Source organism: Monodon monoceros, unplaced genomic scaffold, assembly GCF_005190385.1.
Source record: "Monodon monoceros isolate NGI ecotype Baffin Bay Population unplaced genomic scaffold, NGI_Narwhal_1 Super_Scaffold_9, whole genome shotgun sequence".
Classification (NCBI taxonomy): domain Eukaryota; kingdom Metazoa; phylum Chordata; class Mammalia; order Artiodactyla; family Monodontidae; genus Monodon; species Monodon monoceros.
The window spans coordinates 12,899,335-12,918,751 of NW_021703786.1; the positions used below are offsets into that span (position 1 = coordinate 12,899,335).

Below are 19,417 nucleotides of genomic sequence, written 5' to 3' on the forward strand. Positions count from 1 at the left end.
CCCCCCCCCCCATTTTGCAGATGAGCACAAGCGGTCATAAGACGGCGCGTGACCAGCACAAAGCCATAGGGCAGAGGGAGAGCCAGGGAGGGGGACCCAATCCCCCCTTGCTCTGAGTCCGATAATGCTCGGCTGTCGGGATCCAAGAGTGCAGTGAGGGGCCTGTGAACCCAGACACGGGGATGGACTGAATATATAATGTGTCTTCTTATATATATAAAATTATATTTCACATGAACGTAGATGTATGAACAAAGAATGAGTTTGAAAGCATAACTGAGGTGCATGTATAATGGGTGAATTTTACGACATATAAATTACACATCAAAAAGAAGCTGCCAGAAACAAAAATTAATAAAGTAGTGAAAGCACTATAGCTTTTGCTATCATGTATTTACTTAATTAGTGAAGGCCTAAAGTACAACTACTACCAGGCGTGTGGAGGGGCGTTCTCACCGTTTCCTGGCGTTGTCTACAGGGCTTACGACGGTCTGTACCTGGGGGCTCACAGATACACACAGACACACACGCTCACCCGCCAGCGCACCGACCAAGAGCCTCATCAGAAGGATGGTGTGGGCTCCCCCAAGGCCTGCGCGTCACTGCCCTCGTAAAGGGGTGGCGGCAAAGCCTGGAGCTGCAGCGCGCCCAGCCAGCCTCCAGGAGGCAGTGGGACCCAAGAAGCAGGTCGAAAGGAGGGCCTGGCACTCTCCCCCCTTCCCCCACCCCCGCCTTCCCTCTCTCTCCTCACTGCACACACTTAGGGGCAATGCCTATTCCCTTCCAAGGTTCCGGTATCCCCCATGATCCATGGGAAAAAAGTCCTCCTCCCCCAGACAGCCAGGCCTGTCCAAGTTACTAAATTGGAAGCTGGGAATGTTCTGCAAATGCAGGATGAGGACACAGAGACTCAATCTTAGCAACACCGTTGCCCCAGGGACCAGAGCCGTGATCACAGCCACTGCAGCTGCAAAGGGACGGGGTGGGAGCCAACTTCTACTAGTGCCCTCCATGGGCCCTGCACTGCTACTACCTTCCTCCCAGGAGTTCATTTCCTCCCTGCTCACACCAAACAAGGGAGGGATGTGGGCTTCCTTGACGGCAGGGAAACTGAGGCTCTGAGGTGTGGTGACCTGATGGAGGTCACACCGCTCACTTAGAAAGGTGCTGAGCAAGGTGCATCTGCACGGCCCTCCACACCTGTCCATGTTGCTGCCCCCACCACACACCCAGACAGCCCACACAGACTCACACAAGCCCATCAGGCTGCCAGGTAGTCCCTTCTCTGGTCTAGACTGCATCCTCCCTCCTGTTCACAAAGGTCAAGGCCCAGTGGGGGCTTCTGCAGTGGAGGCCAGGCAGCCTGAGCTTCTCCCACCCAGAGGCCCCAGGCTCTTCTCTGTGCTGACGCTAACTGTAAATCTCCCATCTCCCATCTCCCAACGCTTCCCCTCCCCTTAGCCTGTCAGCTTGGAGTAACTGGGCCCCAGGTAAGCTGCCCCAGGACCCCCCTGAAACCCAGAGCACCTCCATCCACTAACCCTTAAAGTGCTCATGGTGTGCACAGCACTGCTAAGAGATGGGGTCGAACCTGAAAGCAGGAGGCCTGCCAACTCGGACACTTTGCACCTGGGTGACCTCAGGCAAGTCCTTTAACCTTGCTGGTTCCCAGTGGCCTCTTCTGTTAAACAGGGTAACACCTCCTTGTGACGAGGCTGCCTTGCCAGATACAGGAGTTAAAGCCTGTGAAACACGCAGGCCAGAGTCCTGCTCGGGTGGCCCCATGGGCACTGACAGTGGTAGCAGTCCTCACATGTGGCAGGACAGAGTGCCTGCAAGGCCGAAGCTAAGCACCACGTGTGGCAGACACCAGAAGGGCCCCAGGAGCTCAGACCGGCTGAGGTCAGTGGGCCAGTGGGGAGGAGGCAGTGGGAGGAGAACTCCCGTGGAAGGCATCCCCGGCCAGAGCGGCGTGAGCGAAGGAGCAGAGGAAGGAATGTGCAGGGCATACTCCAGGACCAAGGATCAAGTGTCTGCCCTGGTCAGAGGGTGGGAGGGACCACTGGGGAGCAAGGCTGCCAGGTAGGTGGGGCCCAGCCAGAATGGCTTTGACTCCGCTCCACGACTTGACTCAGGCTGGACTCGCCTCTGCCCATGATGCCGCCGTTGAGGCTTCTGGGGGGAGCGGGGAGATGTGCAAAGCAGTGTATTAAGATTAACCTGTTGCAGTAGCGGCAGTGTGCGGATGGCTCGGAGAGACAAAGAGATGGAGACCGATTAGGGGATACTGCAGCGGTCCAGGCGCGAGGCCTGAGAGCCAGCTCTGGCAGACAGGGATGTGCCTTTTGCAGGGAAGGTGCAAGGCGGGGACAAGCCAGACCAGACCTGAGGGGAGGCCTGTACGAGTCACCCCAACCCTGCCAAGCTCCACCTTCGCCCCCCATCTCCTCAGCTGCCACCTGTTCCACGGACCCTGAAATCTCTGCTCCCCAATTCTGACTCCTCAGCTCACCTCACCTCTGCCTTTGACAGTCCTGCCTGCTGATTCCACACCCAGGAGAGGTGGTGCAGGTGGGCCGCAGCGATGGGGTGAGTGTCACTGGGTCAGTGGGGCCTCCCGCCTTCTCCTCCTTCTCCAAGGAGGTGTGGGAAATCAGGGCACGCCTGGGCGGCAGGAGGTTTCTAGGAGACCTCAAAGGCCTCATCATACAGGCCTTGCTTTTCGCCGTCCCCCTGGAAGCACTCTAGCTTGGAACGTCGCCTCTCAGCACGTTCTTCTAGCCCCTCATGCCCGCTGGGCCCATTGTTAGGTGTCACTGTGCTCCAGTGCCTCGTAACCAACGGTACTTTAGCCCCTCCCCGTGGTCTCCTGTCAGCTCCCCAGAGCCACCCCAAGGGAACACACAAGCCAAGTAAGTGCAAGGCACCCACAGTGCTCACTCAGCTTGCAGAGTCGACCCAAAGCTTCTGTGACTTAAAATTTTGGATCTGTGGCCCCTGCCCCTCACTCGCCTGCACAGTCTCTCGGCCCAGCTGTGGTGGACCATTTAAAGGCTGCCCTCAGGCCACAGACCTCAGAGGGCTCCTCCTGTCTTGCCAGCTCCAGCCCAGGTAAGTCCCCACCCCCTCTGCCTCTCTGCTGCAGCTGTCGAATTGCTGAGCTCTGCTAGTCAGGAACCTGTGTTGACTGGACAGGAGAATACCCTGCTGGGGGACCAAGGGCTGCTCTGTGCCGGGATTCATCTTCCTCTATTGTTGGATCTCCATCTTTCACCCCCAAGAGCTGCCTCAGACACTCTCCCTCTCCCTGGCCCCCATCCCCACTCCCAACCTGGCCTCCTGCTTCATGGGGCTCCACTTCCTGCCCCCAGGCAGCTGTATGTCCTGCAACCTACTCATCTCTCTTCCCTCCTGGAAGGCAGCCAGCCCCTCCTCCACCCCACACCCGCCCACCATGCTCCCCTGGAATCCATTTCATTCCATCAGTTGTCCCTGTTTCCCTCACTTCTCCAATATCACTTCCCCTGCCTAAAAGCAGAAACCTTCACATGGATCCGGGCCTATGTACGCCTGAACCCCAGGCCCCACCACTCCAGCTCTCTCCAAGAACCCTCTTCCCAGCCCTCCTCTTCCGGATGCCTGGGCAGGACCTGAGCCTGCTGCAAGCCCCTCCTGCCTGATGACTACCTCCCTCTGCTTCCCTGACCCTGTGCGGGCCACCTCCTGCCCTCTTAGGGCTCTTCTCCCTCTCCCGCTGCCTTTCTGCCCTCAGGCCAACATTCCTGAGTTCAGCAGAACCCACATCCCCCCTGGTCTCCCACACCCTCCATCTCCCACCTCTCCAGATGTCACTGGGGTGTGGACAATGCAAAACAATCTCCTTCCAAGCCTTGGTTCCTCACCCAGAGAACCAACCTGTCTGACAGCCTTCCCAGGATGGCCCAGGGCCAGCTCAAGTCCAAAACAAACCCTCTCACCTCCTCTCCCAAACCTGCTCCTTTCCCGACCTCCCAGCTCCATCCCTCTCCAGGATTCAGTTTTGGAACCTAGGAGTTATCTAGGATTTATGCCTGCCCTTCATCCCTCTAGCAGCAGGTGCCTGGGCCCACAGACCTTGGCGATAGAATGGCTGTGCCCCCACCCGCTCGTCCTTTTCCCCCTCCGCCATACTGGTGGCCCTCATTGCCTCTGATCTGAACGATAGAAATAGCCTCCGGGTCCCTCCCCCAAACCAGCCCACACCTAACTGGAAGCTCCAGCTTCCACAGCACTGCTGGACTCACTTCACTGCTGCTCAGACACCTCGGGCTGGGGTGGGGGAGGCAACACGACGGTCCTTCAGAGCATCCTATGTCTCCCTGTGCATTCCCAGGCCAGGCTGCCAGAATCCCCCGCAGTCCCTCCACCGGAACCCTCTGCTCCTGGCCTCAGCTACCAATCCCACTTATCTTTCAAGACCACCCTCAAAAGCCACCTCCTTCAGGAAGCCCTCCGAAATCCCCCATCTGGGTGTAAGCCCCCGGAAGTCTCCCTTATGGCATTTGGCATAACCATCCGTGAAGCAGAATGACTTTTCTGCTGGAACCTAAGTTTCTTGGGTGCTCCTGGCACCGCCCCCGCCCCCATTCTATTATTCTATTCTAACGTGCTGTGCACAGGAGGTGCTCCCCACGTTTGCTGAATTGGGGGAGTCTTAGAGCCAGATGACACCTGGAGGAATGTGAGCACCCCTTTTGCTGGCCATCTCCAAAACAGCACCCTTCTCCCTCCCACCTCTGGAGAACCTTTGAAAGTCTGGGACCAGGGCAACTGTGAAAGGTCATCCCCCCAGGTCTTGCTTGGCCCTCAGCCCCAGCTCCTCTGCCTGGAGGCCAAGGACTCCCAGGAGGCCCAAGGAATAGGACAGGTGTCTGTAAACCCCTCTCCTCGAAGGCCACACTGGGGTATATCCATGCCTGTGTCTGTCTTCTGGGAAAAGGGTCCCAGCTTTCAACAGAATCCAGAAGGAGCCTGTGAATCCCCTCAAAGTTAAGACCTACCGCATCTGGACTCTCCCCCACCCCACCCCACCCCCAGCTTCCCTTGCCCTGAACAGCTGACTTCACTCACTTATAAATAGAAACCCTCCCTGGACGTGTATCTAGAGTGACAGGATGGGGAAACAAGCAGAATCATCACCTGCCCTGTCCTCCCCTGGCCTGAAAGGCTGTGTATTCCGGACCCTCCCTCTCTCTCCTCTGCAGGCCAGGAGACCACTGGGCTGTGTGCCCTCCCCACCTCCCCACATGCTGTTGTCCCTCTTCTAGAATATGAGGCCCCTGCCCTCAGCAGCCCCAAACCAGGAAGGGGGCGATTAGGAAGCTCCTGCGTCCTTAAGACCCCATTCTCCTGGAGGGGGCTCGGCCCCACGCATACTCAGGCAGAGACAGGTTCCAGGAGACAACCTCTCTTCTGTGCTCCAACAGCACGCTGGATGTCCCACGGGCACCTTGTACGCAATGCCCTCCAGCCCAACTCTGCACAAGCCCCAGTGCTTGCCCCTGAAGCAGAAACCTGGGTGTCATCCTCGCCGCCTCGTCCCCACAGATATCCAACTGGTGTTGAGGTCTACAGATTCAGCTACCTGCCAGCTCTCCCCCGCACTCTTCTTTCTGTCTCCAGGGACAGAGATGTATGAACTGGCCAGACCACTGCAGTAGCCCTCTGGTGGGCCTCCCTGCCTCCTGTCTCCCTCTCCCTTCTACTCCCCACGTGGCTTCCGGAGGCCTTTTCATAGAACAGAAACACATATCATCGACCTGCTTAAAACCTTTTTTGGGAACCTGTCACCTTCAGGATAAAATAAATCCAAACTCCTTCCTATGCCTCTCAGGACCTAGCTCTGAGTTTTTTTCCAAACTCATCTCTTGTTACTTGCCCATCCCAGCCCCCACCCAGCGCCCTATTCATTCTGAACTCCTTATAAATCTCTTCATTTTTTGTGTCTGGTGCCTCTGGTCCTCCCCCATGCTGTGCCCTACTCTCTACCCTTCACTAGCTACTTCCCAATCTCCATTCAAACTCAGCTCTTAGGTCATGTCCTTCTGAAGCCCTCCTTGAATCCTTTCCCCAGTCTGGGTCATGGGTTACTCCTCTGTGCATCCTTTCCAAGCACATATTACATCAAGTTAGTGTGACGTTTACTTGTCGGTGAGGTCTTTGAGGGGAAGGACAGAGTGCCCCGGCCCAGTGTTGTACTGTAGCGTCTGGCTGTGCACCTCTCTTCCCAGCTCCACATGCAGTGACATCACATTGGTAGCTGGAAATCAGCCATAGTGGAAGCATTTACACCACGGAAATTGGCAAATACTGTAAACACCACAAATCAGGACAATTTTTTCTTTTTAAAGGGCTGGTTATTAAACATTTATCAGCATGCCACTGCTTAGGCCCAACTCCGATGCACAGAAAATGTGTGTGGAATGTATGGATGGATGGATGGATGTATAGTTCACAAGCTCCCTGTTCCAGGCACCGCCCCCTAGTGGGTGGGGCACACACAAGCCCGCCCTCCATCAGATCACACTTCCTATCCGAAGTTATATTCTTGCTCCCTCCTCAGAGTCCTGTGTCTTTGTCCTCCTCACCAGTCTCTCTGCACAAACTAGCCCTGCCACTTCTCCGCCAGCTGGTGGGTTAAGGGGTGGGAAAAGCAGGAGAGTGTGGACAGCATGGGGCCCACCTCGGGTAGCGTGGGGTATGACGAAATGGATGCTACCTTGGTCAAGAGGTTGGTAGAGAGCAGCAGGTTTTCCTGTTCTAGACAGGAAAACCGAATGATGGGTAAGATAGGTGACGGTGGGAGAGGACAGGTCTGGAAAGGGCACCAGCAACGGGCTGGGCTCCTCCCCCAGGGAAGCACCAGCAACACCCTCTCCAGTGTCCGACAGTCTAACAGTCCAACACCAAGATCGATGGATACAACTGCCTCATGAAGAGCACTGCAGGAAGCCATGAGCCTCTGGTCCTCGCCGCTGAGCATCTGCAGACGCTCTTCCTTGCTGTGTCTCTCAGCTCTCTTGCTCAACTGGCTCCTCCTCTCCTTCATCTGAGGCTCCATTGGAGCCTCTGTCTCCTGGTCCCTGCTCCGTCTATCCTTGTTTACATCAGGGTCTTGGTCTGTCTTTGGCTCCCTCTCTGTATCTGTCTGTGTCACCCCTACATCTCTGTGCCTCCACCTGTCTCTGTCTCCTCCCCGTGAGTCTCCATCTCCCTCTCTATATCTCTGACCTTCTTGTCTCTGTGTCTCTGCCTTCCTGTCTTTTCATCTCTCTCCCCCTGGGTCTCCATCTTGCTCTCTGTGCCCCCATCTCCCTATCTCTGTCTCTCCCTCCCTTTCTCTTTCTGCCTCCCTCTGTGTATCCATATCCTCCTCTGTGTCTCTGTCTTTCGGCCTCCATGTCTCCTTGCATCCTTCCCTGCTCCCCTCAGCCTGCTCAGGCTCAGGGACCCAGATGGCGGGACATTCATGCCGCAGTGCCTGCAAGCACAGGGCCACGGCTGCTTCTGGGATTTTCTACCGCTCCCAGCCCCTGAGCCTGCCGGGGCCGCAGTCAGTCCTCTGCCTGGCCTGCTGGTGACTCTCACTCACCCCTATGGGGCCCTCGGCAACCAGGTATTGGGACAAACTCCTCCCTGGAGCAGACACTGTGCCACCACTGAGTGGGGACTCCCTGCTGCTGAGGACTTGGGAGGCTGTCCCCCGCTTTCCTCAGGAACTTGGATAAGGAGATGTTGCAGGCACCGTGACTGGTTGCTATTACTTCTTCCCCAAGGGGGTGTCCTTTCTGATGTCTGACTGAAAGCCCTCTTGCTGCAGCTTCATCGGCCCTCAGTCTCTGTGACTCAGCTTCTTTCCAGCACAGTCAAAGCCTCCACCAGCAGCCGAGGAGGTGCCCCCGGGGGGGAGGGGCATCTGACCACGGCCAGAACTGGGGTAAGGGAGAGGAGGCTGAGATTCAGGCTCGGGAGCTGGCGTAATGGGAGCTTAGGAGCTGCCGCCACCTGGATTGCGGCAGTAGAAAATGCCGCCACAACCAGCCTGACAGAGCAGAGCACCTCTCCCCAGGAGGCTGGCTGAGCAGGCGTGAGCCACACACACCCACGCGCCATGCGCCCAGACACAACACGCCCACCAAAGTGCCGTACTCCCCACCTGCTGACCCTGCAGCCGGTGTCCTGCCCCGCCTCCACCTCACCTCCATAGGAAAGGAACAGGGTATAGCCGGCTGGGTGGGGGTCACTGAGGCAAAAGGGAGGGGCGTTAACATGGTTGATGGCGATGTGGGAGGGGCTGGGGTGCACCCAGCTGGACAGGGCAATTGGGGTAGGAGCTGAGTGGGGTGGACGGTAAGGGAATTCAGAACCGCCTGAAAAGTGAACATCGCCCGTTTGCTCCAGCCGGGCTTGGACCTAGGATACCCAGCCTCGACCCAGACCCACTCCCGGCACTGCCCCGTGGCCATGCGCAGCGGAGCCCAGGACCTGCCCCATGGTTGCCCTACCCCTGCCACACCCGTGCGTGCGTGCGTGCCTGCGAGCGTGCGTACGCGCCCACTCCACACCCTCTGGCTCCGCGTGCCTGTACCCATTAGGTTGGGGCAGTACCTGGCTTCGGTCGGCACCAGGGAAGGTCTGGCAGCCCCGACCCTCCCTGAGCCCCAGGACGGTGAGAACGCCCAGGGGAGAAGAGCACAGAAGGGCCTGTGAACCGCAGCACCTGCCTGCTGGCCTCCCTCGTTTCCTAAGAATCTGACAAGGGGGCGACCTGGAAGGCCAAACTGGGGGGAAGGGCTGCCTTCTGAAAGGATTCCTGTGGGGGATGAAGCCATAGCCGGTTGTGAGGCCCCGTGGTACCTGCTTCCACCTCCAGTGTGGGAGTGGGGTCGGTGGGGTTCCCCAGGCCACCCCTTCTGTTCTCGCACAGCTCTGCGAGAGAAGACAGCCTCCTCCCCCTCAGCCCAGATCCCATTGCCTGCAGCCGTCAGCTCCGCAAAACAAGCCTGCTTCCTCTTCCACATGACAGCCCTTCAAATATTTGAAGACAGCTCGCCTGTCCCTGCTGAGCCTCCTCTTCTCCTGACTAAACATCCAGGTTCTTAGAACGATTCCTCAAGCGCAATGGTTTCAAGTCCCCTCACCATGCTGGGAGCTCTCTTCCACCCAGAGCCGCCCTCCCCGTTCACAGCACGGCTCCCAGAACAGAGGCCAAGAGCAGATGGCCTCCCTCCCTACCCCGCCCAGGGGCAGGCTCCAGCCCTCCACTCCTCACCTCCACCTGCACAGCCCCCTGCTGCCTCCAGTCAATCACACCCCTAATTACTGAGTCCGGTGAATGCCCGGGGGCCCAGCCCACCCCCTGTGTGTGACTTGTCCCTCCAAAAAGGCCTTGCCCCCATCTGATGCTCGTCGCTCATTTAAATCCTTTAAAGCCCACCTCCTCTCAGAAGCCTTCCCAGATGAAACACACCCAGCTCAGACCCTGCCCCTGCCCTGGGCAACCTCCACACTCAGAGACTGTATGACATTCACTGGCTTTCACGCTCCAAAGAGACCCCCACATTGGTGCATCTCCCTCCTGTCCTCCTCCCTGCCATGCAAGCTAGCAGCATGGAGAGGAGAACGAACACGGGGTGGGAGGGGAGGAAGGCAGAGGGTCCCCAGCCCAGGGACCGTGCCCTTGCCCGTGTCCCTACCTGCTCGTGGTATTCGATGCCCATGCTGAGTGTGTTGACCAGGATAGCAATCATGATTCCCCGACCAAAGTACTTGCTGTCCACAATCTTCCGAAAGGTGTCACAGACCAGCCTCCAGAAGGCCAGCACGGAGTTGGGCTCCACGTCCAGCCCCAGGCTCCGTCGACGCCAGCTGTGGGGATTCTGGCGGTCACCGTGCTGGGCGTCCTGTGTGAACTCATAAACTGCCTCGCTGTCTGAGTCAGGCATCTCGTGGCCGGCGAGCTCCACCTCCCCTGCCCCAGTCCGGACACAGTAGGGACAGCTGTCTGGGCCACAGGCTCCACTGTCTGCCTTCAAGCAAGGGCTGGAGATCTTGCAAGAGCTTTGGCAGGCGCCTGGGACAGGAGAGTAGAGGTTAGAGACTCCAGGGTTTCCAAGCTGGGGTCACCCTTCCCTCAGAGTGTGTATAAAATGAGTAGGGGAGTTTGGGATTCTTTCAGTGATGGGGGTGCTAGGCACTTGGTGGGCAGGGGTGCTGAATGACTTGCAATGTGGGCAATCCTGAGTAAGAGAATGCCCCCAAATGCCAATAGCATCCCACTGACAGTCACTGCTGGTTGTCCTAGGGTTCGAGCAGCTGACCTAGGAGCCTTCAGGAAGGAGCCTAGACCATCTTTCCTTCCCAGGGAAGCCAGCCCTGCATTAACACTGCTTTAAGTAGCATTTTCCAAGGGATCCTTAAGACACACGCCCATACATGTGTATTCATGTATGTTCTCACACCAGACACACGCACATGTGCACTAGACACATACTCGCATACATACATGTACTGTGTACATACGCATACAATTTATGAGTCACATACACACGCACAGCCAAACACAAGTGTGCACAGACCCATACATATCACACGGTGCACGTGTGCCAGGCATGTGCACACATGGGCGTGCGTACACACCAGACAAGAGCACCACCCCGTGTGCATGGACACACACCTATACACATCAGACACGTGTGGACACATGCACATATGAACACCAGACATGTGCATGCAGACGGGCACATACACACACCAGACACCTTCATGCACACACACACACACACACACACACACACACACACACACCCCAGACTGCGCATGTGCACGTACACAGTGACCTATCCCAAGACGCCAATGTCGATTTAAATACAGCTTTGACCATAGACTGTGAGAGCTGAAAGAAACCTCAGAGACTACCCAGAGAAAGCATGGATTTGAAGATGCCTGGCTCAGGGCCCAGCCCTTCCGCCTGCATGCAGGAGGACATCGGTAAACACCACTGACAGCTATGATGGTCCCAGCCCTGCCTTTTACACAGAAGGAAATAGAACCATGCGTGTGTGCGGCTGGCTGGCGCCCCTTGGCAGGGTAGTAGAAGAGCTGGCACAAGAACCCTTCCCACTGCATTCTGTGATGGCACCTTCCTGTCCCAGCCCACATTCCCACATAACAGCCCACAAATATCCCACTTCTCCCACGTGCCACATCCTTCCTGAAACACAGGCCCTGGGCTTCGGCTACAGTGAGTCTGTCTGTGGAGGAGGGTGTGCCACCCCTGCCTGACTGGGGGATGCCCCCAGGTGCAAGCATCTCCCTTCCCCACGACACTGGGTCGTGTCTAGCAGCCCCTGAGGACTTTCTGCACAAAGCCCCAGGTCTCCCTATGGGGACGGAGTGACACTCATGTTTACAAGAGTGACCTTAGCATGGGACGTGATGCTCACCACAATCACACACCATTTCCCCTCTGAACCTGCAACAAGGACTATAGAGCGTGGGCCTCAGAGTCAGAGGGCCCTGACTCCACCCCTCACCAATGGCACAGCCTCGGGCAAGCCACACAACCTCTCGGAGCCTCCTTTGTCTCATCAGTAAAATGGCGATGATAAAGTTTATCACTTAAACTGATGAGAGGCTCCAGTGGGGTTTTGCCTGAGAAGCATGTGACAGGCACACAGCAATCCGTCCACAACTGCAAACAGCATAGAGCAGAGCACATAGCACGTGCTCATTACACGACAGCTGTTGTTATTACTACAGTGTAGGAATTATGATTCCCATTTTAACAGATGAGAAAATTAGGGCTCAAAGAAGCGATGTGACTAGCTGAAGGTCCCAACGCCAAGAGTGGCAGAATGGGAATCCAAGCCCTGTCCTTCTGACTCCAGACGCCCCAGTCCTGGCTGGGATGGGATATCACCCGGTCCCTGGGTGAGGGGCACCAACGTGCCTCCACCCAGAGTTCTCACCTGTACTCTGTGTCTCCAGCAGCTTGTGCATAGAGCTGTAGGGCCTGGGTGGGATGTTGAGGCTGGTGAGGGTGGGAGGTCCAGAGGTGGGGGCCACCTCCATTAGCGCCTTCTCTTTCAGCATCTCTGGTGGAGGGCTGGTGTGCATGGTGGGGTACACCTTCCCACTGCCCACAGTCCTGCCCGATGCTTCAGATGGCGACCTGGGAGGGGGTGCCTGGCAGCGGACTGGCTCCAAGTGGCAGTCAGCATGGTAGAAGCTGTGCACAGACTCTGCACCCCCTGGAGGGCCCCCGGAGAGGGCGAGTGTCGAGGGTGGTGGCAACATGAGCCGGCGAGATCCATTAGCATCCTTGTCCTGGATCTGTGGGCTGGCCCGGGGGACCCGTAGCGTCCCGTTGCCCAGGTGGTAGTGGTGGTGATGGTGGTGGTGATGGTGCACCAGGTGGTGGACAGACGGACGGCGGTGGGAGCGAGGGCAGCTGCCGCTGGGCTGCGGTTCCTGGCTCCCGCGGGGAGCTGGGCTGCTCAGTAGGCCGGCCCGCACGCCCGCTGCCCGGGAGACCTGGGCCAGCCTTCGGGCTGCTTTCCGGAGGATGTACACGAGGTACTTGAGCAGCTCCTCATAGCAGCTGCCCGGCTCGGAGAAGCTGGCCAGGGTGCTGGCGTTGGAAAGGAACCGCACGCGCTGCTCCCGCATCAGCTGGCTCTCCCGTTGCTTGGTCTCTGAGAACTGCGTGGCGATCACCACGAGACACAGGTTGATCATGAAGAAGGAGCCCACCTATGGGGGTGGGGACAACAAGAGGAGACAGCCTGAAGGAAAGGGAGTCACAGCGCCGGCCACCGTACAGACTGCTCCCTCTGCGCCAGGCGCTGGGCTCAATAACTGTCCAAGCATCATCCTGTTTTATTCTCAGAACAGTCTCAAGAGGGGACACCTTTATTGTCTCCATCTGACACGTGAGGAAACTGGGGCTCAGAGAGGTTGAGGAATTTGCCCACGATCATTCAGCTCATGCACAGCAAAGCTTAGACTTGAACCAACCTCTGTGGAATTCCAAGGCATTGCCATTGATCATGAGGTTACCTGGCAAGGATATCTCCCAAACTCCCTGCCCCTAAACGTGCCCATCCTCCGAGATTCTGAGCACCCCCTCCCCAATTCCCATTAGGAGTTAGGTAAGGCTGTGGAAATGACTGCTACCTTGGGGACGTGGGGTTTTCACATTGGGTTGAGCTTTTGAGATCTTGGCAAAAACACTGTTCACAAAACTCCTGCTTCTAGTCCCAAGTCTAGCTGTGGAAGCTTGAGTGCGACCCTTAACCACGGGACCTCAGTATCCTCGTGACCACTGGCCTTGGCCTTTCCCCTCCCCCAGCTGGGTAATGGGCTGAACCCTGAACCCTGCAGACTAGCCAGTTTGCCACTCTGACTTGGCCACACTCCCCCATCTCCACCTCCATGCCTCAGTTTCCCCCGGGCTTCTGGGGTGGCAATTCCTTGGATAACAAACCAGAATGAAGGTAATGAATATTTATGGTGACAAAGCAGATTTTTTTCCCTAGCTTGTGTCCTAGTAATTATGATAATTAGCTTCACTAGTGTGATTCCAGAGAGCTGTTTGGAAAGATTTTTCATGGGGTGTGTGGGAGGGTGGAAACAAGGCCCCTTACCTCTCTGTCTGCTTCCTTCCCACTCCCCAAGCCCAGGGAGAGCTGAGTGGTGAAAAGATCCCGTGAAAAGGTCACGAAACCACTTCCCAGAGGTGCTGGCCTTGCCACCCAGGTGATGGTGGGGGGAAGGGAACAGGCCCCTACCCTTCCATACCAGGGATGGTTGGGGGTGGGGCGCCATTCTTTCTCAGGGACACCTCTCACTCACCGAGAGGTCTTTATTCTGACTCTCGGGCCTGCCTAAGTCCCGAGTAGATCTTAGTCTCTTTCTCTTAATATCTGTCCCTCTGTCTGGCTCTGTCACTGGCCTCTTGGTGACACGGAAAAAGGGCTGGATTTGGAGTCGGTAGCCTGGGGTTGAATTCTCAGCTCCAGTGACCAAGCCCTCTGAAGCTCGGAGTTCTTATTTAGGAGATGAGGCCACAGTCCCTGCACCTGCCACCTCACAGGGGGCTCTGAGGACTAAGCAGCCAGCAGACGTGACAGCGCACTTCAGCAGCGACGCTCAACCCAGCAAGACTAATCCACAGCGCATGCAAAGCACCTGACGGGGTCAGACAAATGAGGACATGTCAACTTCCTCATCCGTAAAATGGAGACAACAGCAGGATCTTGGTGAGGATTAAATGCACCAGCACATAAGAAAGTGCTCAGAGCCGGGACTGGCACATAGTAAGTGCTGAGTAAATATTAGCTATAAGTGGTAGCAATTAAATTATTAATCATGAATGGTAGTGATTAAACATTGCTACTTTTTGCCTCTCGTCTTCTGTCCTCATAAAGTCTTGGAACTTCTGAGCTGGAACAAGAGATCACGCGGCGTTTCTCAACACCAAATGATGGGAATTTGGGGTGGAACGATTCTTCGTTGGCAGGACTGTCATTTCAGGGTGCCTGTTATCTACACCCTACCCCCCAGCAAAATGCCGGTAGTGCTCCCCTAGTTCTTGTAAAAAACAGGACCACACTTTGCCATTTCCAAATGCCCCCTGGGAGAGGCGGCATCACCCTGGGTTGACGACCACCCATTTTAATGATGAGGAAACAGATGCCCAGGGTGGGGCTGGGGGGCCTCATAGGGAATGACTTGCCCAAGATTTTAAGTGTTAGTAAGTGATAGCACTTGACCTTGGATTACCTCCTGACTCCTCATGACAGGTGCCTTCTGCCTGTGTCTCTATGGGACTTTTTCTGAGAGCTAGAACTTCAGACCAAGCAAGTCCCCTCTCTGGACTCCCCCCACCCATTTCCCCAGGATCCCCCATCCCCACAGGGGCCTGAGGAAATCACTCACAATGATAAGGAGGATGAAGTAGATGAAGTTGTAGAAGGAATGAGCATCCATCACAAAGTACATGATGTCGACCCAGCCCTCCAGCGTGATGACCTGGGGAGGTTGCAGAGGGGCAGGCTGTTTCTGGGCCCCCTAAAGCCTCCTGCAGTCTCCTCTAGAGGTCCTGACCCCATCCCAACCCCAAGGACAAGCACTGCAAGCCGGGACTGTGTTCTGGGGACTCTCCCAGTGCCCAGGCTGCCCCACCTGGAAGATGGCAATCCAGGCATAGCCGATGTTGTCGAAGTTGATGGCGCCCTTGAAGGGGTTGTGCTCCCCTGCAGAGCAGTTGGTGTAGTACTGGTTCCAGTTGACACAGGTAGTGTTGCTGGAGCTGTTGTAGGCCTCGTAGTCCAGGCCACAGGGCGGGCCGCCACCCCCGTCCCCGCGCAGCGTGGGCACACTCCTGCAGGAGCGCATGCCGTTCTCGCGAGGCTGGGAGCAGATGAAGGGGTTCTCATCCTCGTTCTCGGTCTGGTAGTAGCGCTCCAGGTCCACGCTCAGGGGGCTGCGGAGGAAACAGGGATGAGGCTGAGAGCAGGGTTCTCGGGGGACAGGGCCCAGGAAGGGAGAGCTGGGTGGATGAACTGAGGCACACAGGGCGAGCACTGGGAAGGGGCAGGGATGCATGGGTGCAGATGGGGTGCGCCAGGAGCATGCAGATTGAGGGTGAAACTCCAGAGTCGGGACGTGGGAAGTCTCCATCCTAGAGCAGAGGTTCCCAACGTGGCTGCACTTTAGGCTCACTGAGGAGCTTTTAAAAATCCCCACGCCCAGGCTGAACCCCACACCCATGAAATCGAAATGGGCAGTGGGGAGAATGAAGGCCTTGCCGTTGTTTAAACTCCCCAGGTGACTCCTTTGTGTAGCCAAGATTGATAACCAGATATGTCACTAATAAGAGAACAGATATGTCACCAGCAACAGGAACTGAGGGAGGTCCCAGCCCCACAGCCACTCCCAGGTCACCTCCCGGCCCATGTGCCACTCACAGGCTGAAATTCTCGGGCAGGAAGCATCGGTTACGAAGCAGCCCTGCCCACAGCTGGACGCCAACGATGCCAAAGATGAAGAAGACGAAGAAGCACAGCAGCAGGACGTTGCCCAGCATGGGCAGCGTGTCCAGCAGCAGCGTGACGAGGATCCGCATGCCTGTGGGGGCAGAAGCCACGCTGGGGGTGCCAGGCTAGCCGGGCTAGGCTGGCTGCCAGGGGCCTGGCAGCACTCCCAGAGGGGGCCCACCGGGGCCTCTGAGGCTGAGACAGCCCGGCTCAAGCTGGAGGGAGACCAACAGACACTGCTAACTCTGCAGGCAGCCCTCGCAGCCCCTAACCCCTACCCACTATCCCTCTTGGCCTGCCCACACCAGTCAGAGCACAGTACCACCAAGGATGAGCAGAGTGGCCGCAGTTTCCAAAGCATTCTCCAGCACCGCATCCCACTTAACTCCCCCAACTTCATCGCAGAGCTGATATCACCTCAATTTGCACATGAGGCCTGAGGCTCAGAGAACTAACATGACTTGTCCAGTACCACAGAGCTGCTAAGTGTAGGTGCCAGGACTTAGGCTCTCTGCTTCCGCATCCCACTCCCCAATACACACACACACACACACACACACACACACACACACACACGCACTCCCACACTACATCCTAATCACCTGGCCCTTCTAAGTTATAGACGCCAAAGTCATTGGAGAAACCAAGGCAGAGAACTCCAGCAAGGGCGTTAGCAGGCAGGAATTTCCCTTTGAGAGCCAAGCCCTCCGCAGGGGCCAAGATGCCCTGCACTTCACCATGGTGCTGAGCCCCCTCCCTGAGTCTAGTCTCTGCTTGGTCCAGATCCTCACATCAGGACCTGAGGACACACAGGTGGCCGTCAGTTAACAACCCCTTCCACGGGGAAAGCCACCACAAACCTGCCCCTAAGATGCTGTTAGGGATACTGCCCTCCCTCCCCACTCCAGATCTAGGACGTCTAAACTAGCCCCCAGGCCACCAAACCCTTGTCAAGCACACAGACCTCTTGGGGCTAGTTTGGGCCCCCGAAGTGACACTCGTGGCCCCCTGACCCCTCCAGGGAAAAAGCTTCTAAGCAGCTGCCAGCCACTGCTCCTGGCGACCGAAGTGGCCCTGCCCCGCCCCTGCCGCTCAGTCCCTCTCCCCTCTCCCCTCCCAGCCCCCTTCAGCGCCTCTGCGCTCCCGCTGAGATCAGTTCCTCAGGGTTTGCATTAAGGGAATTACACCGGTAGTCAGAGGCCTATAAATCTGCCAGCGATCACCTGGGGCGCGAGAGGAGGGAAGACATGCCCCTCATCTGGGGTTCCTGTTAACACCGACAGACACCAATGCCTGGAGGACACATTGAGCAGCTCTGCCCACCCAGACACGCGCACACACACACACACACACACACACACACACACACCCCACAGGCACACACACAGGCACACAGGCACACGCAGCCAAGGGGGCTACTGCTACATCAGACACTGAGCCCCAGAAACATGCCCCCACCCCCCCCCACTCCTGGGATGGCAGCAGAGGCCATCTGCAGCTTGTGTAGGTTGGGGAGTTGCAAAGGGGGCCTGAGAAAGGGTGGGGGGCGGGATGCAAGGGGAGCTGGAGCTGCCAAAGCCTGGCTGGCTCAGAGACTAATGCGGTTTAATTTAGATAATTGTCCCAGCAGTCAGTCGCTGCAGAGGCTTGGAAGGGTGTGGGAAGAGGAAGGGGACACAGCGGGAGGATGAGGTGTGCAGCGGCCTTGTCTTGAGAGAAGTCATGCTCGGTGTGGCCGCTGCTGTCTCACCAATGAGAACCAGACCGCATGAGAGGCGGTTCTGGCTAGAAAGGGCCATCCCACTTTGCACCCACTCCTCCTGGCCTGCCAGCCTCTCCACCCTGCTCCCACCGCCCCATTCCACCGGAGGGAGGGTGATCTAGCTGAAGGGAAGGGGTCATCTGAGACATTCCTGAGACTCTGACCTAAAATCAGGCTGAAATGAGGGGGAAGGGGCCGCAGCCCGGGTGGGGGCTCCCTTGGGCTCCAGCGACCCAGCTCCCCACTGAGCCCTTGTCTCAGGGGGCCTGCCTCAGTGTTCCAGGCCCGCATGAGGCCTGTGAGTGGCCAGGAGGTAGGGGTGGGGTCTGAGATTCCCATATCTCCTCTTGGGGTTCTCCGCCCAGGGGCCGAGGGCTGAGGGGTCACTCACTGGGCACCCGGTTAATGGCCCTGAGCGGTCGCAGCACACGGACTGTCCTGACAGCTGAGAAGCTGACGTTCTGCAGGTCCAGCGAATACTCCAGCATCCTGCAGGGAGGGGCCCAAAGGGAGGCCCTTTGAGTCTGAGGCCGCCGTGGGGGTCAAAAGAGGTCAATGAGGAATCTTGCTGTGGTGGGGCAGGAATCCTCCCCCTCCACCAAGGGACCCTGAAAAGCCAGCTCTCTCCCTGGGGGCAAGGCCACCCCTAAGCCAAGGACAGACTCCTTATCAGAGAATGAACAGAGGAGGGTGTGGATGGAGGGGCCTTGGAATTCAGAGAAGTACTGGCTCAAGCGCTATAGGACAGCCCCGGACCCTTGGTGGACAGCCAGGGAGAACGTAGCACTGTAGATGGGCTGGGGGAGGGGGCCGAGCCTAGAACTGGCCCTGGGGAAGGGACCAATCTGATCCGCCGCTCTCCTGCTCCAAGCCCAGGCCCTCACCCTGCAATGACGATGAAAAAGTCAAGCCGGTTCCAAGTGTCTCCCAGGTAACACTTTTTCCCAAAGATGCCCAGGGCCACCATCTTCACCACCATCTCCACAGCGAAGAAGGCAAAGATGAAGTCATCAAAGGCCTGATGTGGGGACAAGAGGCTGCTGAAACTGAGAAAAGGGTGGGGGAACAGCCCCCTACCCCACCCCCACCCCCTCCTCTGGGCTCAGGGCCTCTCCAGAGAAGGTGTCAAGGTTATAAAAATCAGAAGCTGCCCCCTCGTCCCCCCACACACATGCTCACCTGCAGAATCCGGCAGCGCTGGGAGTCACAGGCGATGTCTTCACACGGCCGGAACATGCCCAGGGTCACACAGTTGAGAAGGATTACCAACATGCTGATGCGCTCAAACCAGGTACCAGGTGGTCAAGGAAACATCTGGCCAGGGTGGAGTTGAGCCCGGGCCCCCACGCCCTGCCCCAGCACCTCCCACTGCTTGACCTGCCAACCCCATCTGAGATGTAGCCAGGTGTAGCCGGCTGGCTAGTCCCAGCTCGGGTCATCTCACCTCTGTTCCCAGCTTCCTCTTCTGTAAAGTAGGAAAAGCCACAAATACCCTGACTATTTGCACAAGCCATTTGGGGGATGAAATCGATCGTGCCTGTGGAAATGCCAGGCGCCGAGAGCTTGCTACTGAATC

General features: G+C 57.3%; 1 protein-coding gene across 7 annotated transcripts in view; it reads right to left on the reverse strand.

Moving 5' to 3' along the window:
• Window positions 1-19,417, reverse strand: part of CACNA1G (calcium voltage-gated channel subunit alpha1 G) — a 62,846-nt gene that overhangs the window by 36,090 nt on the left and 7,339 nt on the right. For 4 of the 7 annotated variants that reach the window (XM_029211336.1, XM_029211334.1, XM_029211333.1 and 1 more), the window contains exons 2-9: window positions 19,021-19,132; window positions 18,726-18,859; window positions 18,233-18,330; window positions 16,011-16,170; window positions 15,226-15,526; window positions 14,980-15,072; window positions 12,009-12,792; window positions 9,735-10,111 (exon numbers count right to left, since the gene is read on the reverse strand). In XM_029211336.1, coding sequence (XP_029067169.1) covers window positions 9,735-10,111; window positions 12,009-12,792; window positions 14,980-15,072; window positions 15,226-15,526; window positions 16,011-16,170; window positions 18,233-18,330; window positions 18,726-18,859; window positions 19,021-19,132 — 2,059 coding nt within the window. Of the gene's footprint in view, window positions 1-9,734; window positions 10,112-12,008; window positions 12,793-14,979; window positions 15,073-15,225; window positions 15,527-16,010; window positions 16,171-18,232; window positions 18,331-18,725; window positions 18,860-19,020; window positions 19,133-19,417 lie in introns of those variants that run through there. The other 3 variants (XM_029211329.1, XM_029211331.1, XM_029211330.1) reach the window with 1 other exon arrangement.